General features: G+C 51.3%; 1 protein-coding gene across 4 annotated transcripts in view; it reads right to left on the bottom strand.

Moving 5' to 3' along the window:
• Positions 1 to 4553, bottom strand: part of LOC141735993 (transducin-like enhancer protein 4) — a 99163-nt gene extending 94610 nt beyond the window's left edge. For 3 of the 4 annotated variants that reach the window (XM_074569577.1, XM_074569576.1, XM_074569578.1), the window contains exons 1-4: positions 4322 to 4503; positions 3798 to 3895; positions 2612 to 2675; positions 1173 to 1217 (exon numbers count right to left, since the gene is read on the bottom strand). In XM_074569577.1, coding sequence (XP_074425678.1) covers positions 1173 to 1217; positions 2612 to 2675; positions 3798 to 3895; positions 4322 to 4366 — 252 coding nt within the window. In that variant the 5' untranslated portion in view covers positions 4367 to 4503. Of the gene's footprint in view, positions 1 to 1172; positions 1218 to 2611; positions 2676 to 3797; positions 3896 to 4321 lie in introns of all 4 variants that reach the window. The other variant, XM_074569579.1, reaches the window with a different exon arrangement.
• Between the last annotated feature and the right edge of the window lie 639 nt (positions 4554 to 5192).

The raw sequence follows: 5192 nt of genomic DNA, 5'->3' as shown, positions 1-5192 counted from the left end.
ATTCAACAGGTCAACATGTTTGTAAAATAACACGTACGTACAAGGTCCCATAAGTTTGGAACTGCGGATGCAAAATGCTCTGAGGCGGGAAATCCCACCGTATTTGTATGCCATCTAGCGCAAATGGCCCTAATCAGGCCTGTGGCATTGGAATGCTAATGGAATACAAAATATAATAAATAACATGAAAAAACATTTGACTTGTATGTCTGCTCTCAACAAGATAAAGAAATCCCATTTCCACAACCCAGAGAAGTTCCAAATCCCTAACTTTGAACAGAAATGCGTACAAACCAATTTTCAGATGGTCTTTCTTCTCCCATCCAACCATTTCTTTATTTCTGCAGTTTACACTCCCCAGCAAGGCTGGCGAATTGCTCAACCGTTTACTAAAATGAGTTGTCAGTATTAAACTCCACCATATAAAAAGTTCCCTCACTGGAAAAGAGGTCAGATGTTTAATTCATTCTCCTCTAGAGATGGTTAAAAACACACATTACTGAATAAGAAACTCTGATTTACACTACCATGCTCCATCTGACTAATCTCCTGCTAATCTTGGCCTAAGTGCTAGACTTCAAGGCACAAAACCGAGCATGCTAACACCCTCGCAGAAAGCTCATTTACTCCTTCGTGTTTGAGATGCTAAGACACTGGTTTTGGACAAAGGTCCACGTAAGCAGCCCGAGGGAAACAGGAACATGGCTGTGCATCAATTGCTTTTGTAGCTCCAGCTTAAATCGGTCCAGGTTAACCGAAGAGAACAGTCTTTTCCACACGCAAATGCAAATCCCTCCACACCTAATATGCATTTGTGATGTGGCTATCATCCCAAAAAGCAAAGCCCCAAGGTTCGAGGTCAGATGGATCTGAAGGTGTACAACCCACACACCCAACCCTACTCACACACACCCTCCCCGTGCCGGGTAGGACCGCTTGCACATAGACAACCAGCCCAGTAAAGCACAACTGGTCGCCAAGACCATAACCTACGCAGAGCCCATACACCACACATCAGATGGGAGTTTCAGGGCCAGGTTAGGTGCAAAAATAAGATTTCCCATGCACTCAAGCACGCCATCAAAGCAAGTCACGCAGAATACACACCGGCTGTAAGGCTGATGGGAGAAATCACACAGAGCGTTCTTACGTGACACAAAGTATCTACCTACCTGTTTATGCATCTCTATATTCAGCCCATAGGACATCTCGTAATACTAAGAAAGAAGAAAATTACTCTGTTAGACCTCGCAGTTGTGAAAACCATTCCAAAATTCACTTTGACTCAAAAACATCATCTGTACAAAGACATACAGACCCAAAAACATTTACTGGCCTTGAACAGCTCAGAGAAATTCGAAACGGCATTTCACAGCAACCTTTTGTTTGTTGGGGTTTTTTGCTTTTTCGCTTTATCTACATTGCTTCGTGTCAAATTTACAAAGAACAGCCATAAAACAAGCACAAAAACAGGCAACAAAAAAAAAAATCATGAAAAGTAATCACAACCAGAGTTAAAGATTAGAAAGAGAAAAAAAAGCCACACAGAAAATGCTCAAGATTTTATTCGCTAGCACACATAAAAGATGGCAAAAAAAAAAAAAGCCCAAAGTGCTTGAAGCCAGACACACATATAAATCAGCAATGCCTAACAGACCAGTTTTTCAATATTTTAAATTAAAAACACAAAAAAGCTACAATTAAATTGCAGGGATGCAAAAAATGAAAGAGCATGGTAATTCAGAGCCAAAGCAGGCACACCAATCTAAGCATGTCCTGTTGTGCTCGGGTATTGCGGGGAACTCAGTTCAGTCTGTAATGTTAGTACCAAGGAATCTCCAAGAATTAGGCGTATCAGGCATGAAAAAGACAACTGTGAGCCTTAACATTCGCTTGTGCTCTGGGTTAAGAATTTTTCAAGGTTATTTACTCTTTTTGTAAACACCGGAGTGTCATTTGTCTTGTACATATGGAAAACGGCTAATACTTCATAGGTGTACAAGAGAGCAGATAGCAAGAGCTCCTCTGGAGTTACCATGATCCATCACGCAATTATGTATTTAGAGACGTCTTCCTATGCACATTATTCAACCAGGCAGACCACAACCATTGAGGAAATCCCTTTCACAGCTGAGATCCCTGCCATTCTGAATTTAGTGAAACAATGAACCAGCTGCCCAGGTGCAACAGTTCTAAGGAAGCGGGCTTCGGGTTTATAAGCTTACGCCCATCACAGAAAAAAAAAATATTATCCAGAACCGTTTTACAAAAATAGGATCATTGGGAGAAGTCAGCAAACGCGAGAACATCGTCCCCAGGTACACTACGAAAGTTGTACACGGCTTTAAAGGGCTGGCAAGTAATCTACTAGCATTGGAAGAAATATCCCCAATTGCTTAAAACATTAAAAAGCAGGTTTCACGTGGAAACCAACTGCTGCAAACAAGTTATAAACCCCTGAAACTAAGGACTTATAATGGAAGCACTGATGCAACCTCAACAAGAGCAGCACTACTATAATCTTTCTGTTCGCCTCCAGCAATCTGAATGTATTTCGGTCTCAGTATACCAAGCTAATAGACATTTTGAATTTGTTATGCAGCCTGCTTACCATGACATAATGTCGCTGCATCTCTGTCTTCTCACTGGCCAGTTTTTCACATTCTAGCTTTAAACTGTTCAAGACATAAAAAGGAAAAAGCATGGGTACTTCATAGCACAAAACTGCCATTCTTCCGAGCACAGGTTACTCCCCTTTTGAAGCGTTTCTCCAAAACACAAACAGAAATGTGCATTCCAGCTCTTGCTTGGGAGTTCAGGGTGGGGTTTGTACTTTTCCTCTTTCAAGAGAGCACTGTGCAACATCCTCATCTCCTAAGCAAACTGCATACAGTACACAGGAGAGTGTTTTTCTCCGACAAAAAAAAACACAACACAACACCACTGGTTCACAGAAGAAGCACGCAGGGGTTCGTACCTATAATGAGCTTGAGAAGCCACTTACAAATCCGTAATTTGGATTTCGGAATTTTTATTTGAAGGAGCTATAGCTTTTGCTTTCACTCAACCCACAGAGGAATCAAACATGTATCACCACTTCAAGAAGCAAAAAAGTTGCTGAATTTTTTAAATTTTTTTTCTTTTTTTTTTTTTTTCCTGTTACTGATGGCAGAACTGCAAGGAAAACACTGCAGGTAATTTAAGGAATAGCGTGGTTAAACACGAACACCTCCGCTGTTTTTTCTGTTTGTTTTCAGAAGCCCGCTAAGCAATCCTGCCAGAAGTCACTTGTCACTTTGAGGACACAGCGCTCTTCCACCTAAGGATAATGAAATAGCTCGCCGCCTCACTTCCAGGTTATCAGCACTTGACATGTCAATGAAAGGCGCGAGGGGGCCGAGCCAAGACAAGATGCGCGTCCTGAGCGGCGTTTTGAAGAAAAGCAGAGGACGAGCCCAGCCAGCCACATATTTTTTTTTTCTCCATCAAACACCCCCAACCCACCCCAAAAAAAAAAAAAAACCCCAACCCAAAAAAAAACCCCACAAACCAAAAAAAAACCCAACCACAAACCGGAGCGTGGGGGGAAAAAGAAGAAAACCCGCCCGCACCGTTCGGCTCAGGGCCCCCGTGAGCACCCGGCCCCGAGCGGCGGCGGGATGCGGAGGGTCCGGCCGGGGAGAGCCCGCCCGGCGCCCCGGCTCCGCCGGGGGGTTCCCGGCGCCCCCGCCCCGCCAGGCAGCGGCGGTTGAAAGCAGCGAGAGGCGCGGGGCTGGGGGAAAAGTCGGCAGCGTTACCTGTGGTACTGAGCCTGCAAAAACTGAAACTCCTCCTTAATCCGATCGCAGGACTCGGAAATGGTGAATTTAAAGGGCTGCGCTGGCTGGTGAGGAGCCTGCAAGCAAGCAACAGCGGGTCTTTTAATCGCCCCCTTCTCGCCCGCCCGCCACCCCCCGCCCGCCCGCCCGCCGCGGCCCTGGCACCCGGGGCTCGGCGAGGGCGCAGCCCCCCGGACCCCCGCCCGCCCGGCGGCGGCGGGGAGATGCCCGAAGCGCCCCGGGCTGCTGCCCCGACGGGGCCGCCGGCGGTGCGGGGCCGCCGCGGGGGGAGGCGTCGCCGGCTCGGACCCCCCGCACCGGCGGCGGCGGCGGGACGCAGGGCGGGCGCCGGGACGGGCGAGCACCCTGCGGGGGCAACTCGGCGGAGCCAACCCCGGCCCGGGGAGGCGGCGGCGGGCGCGGCGGACAACAATAAGAAAATGGCTACAACTCCGCGGTGCCCGCGCCGGAGCGCTGCCCGCGGGGCTGCCGCCGCCACTCACCGGGTGCCGGGTCTGCGGGTACATCTTGCTCAGGTCGCGGATCATCCACGCCGCTTCGCGGGGGCGCCGGCGGCCGGAGCGGCGGGGATCAGGGCTGCAGGCGCGGCGGCGGCGGCGACGGGCAGGGACGCCCCGGCCCCGCCGCCCCGGGGCTGGCGGGGCACCGCCGGCAGCAGCGAGGCGCGGCGGCGACGGCGGCGGGGTCCGCGGCGCACGGGGGCCGCTGCCACATCCCCCGGGGGGCGGTCAGCGGGCGGCGCCGACCGGCTCTCCCGAGCGCCGCCGCTCCGCGGGCTCCGGCGGGCTGCGAGCCCCGTGCGGCGGCGGGCGAGGAGGAGGAGGAGGAAGGAGGAGGAGGGAGGAGGAGGGAGGGCGGGGAAAGCCCCTCCGCCGCGCTCCGCCGGAGATCCCCTCCGGCAGTTTTCTCCCCTTCTGCAAACTTTTACTGCTCCCGGGCGGAGCGGAGCGGGGCGGCCCGCCGGGGAAGGTGGCTATGGGCGGCCGATGGGTCGGTCGGTCGGTCTGCGGCCGCCGCGGAGGTGCGGTGCCCTTTTGTGCGGCGGGCCGGTCCTCCCTCCTACCGGCCGGACCGCATCTCCCCGGCTAGCGCTGCTCGGCCGCTCTTTTTTTCCGTTCTTTTTGGTTCTTTACTTAAAAAAAAATAAAAAAATTAAGAAGAGAGCGAAGAAGATGAAAAAGAAGGTACGGTCCGGGCTGCTTTATTTATGTCTTTTTTTTTTCCTTTCTTTTTTTTCTCCCCCTCTCCTTTTTTTCCCCTCCTCGCCTTTCGAAACTCCGCGAAGTGACAGCGACAGAACGGAGCGGAGCCGCGTACCCGACCCAGTCCTTCCCGGCCCGCCGCCGCCTCCTC

This window comes from Larus michahellis, chromosome Z, assembly GCF_964199755.1.
Source record: "Larus michahellis chromosome Z, bLarMic1.1, whole genome shotgun sequence".
Taxonomy (NCBI): Eukaryota; Metazoa; Chordata; class Aves; order Charadriiformes; family Laridae; genus Larus; species Larus michahellis.
Note: the sequence above shows the minus strand (reverse complement) of the source record. Positions and strands in the feature narration are given on the sequence as shown.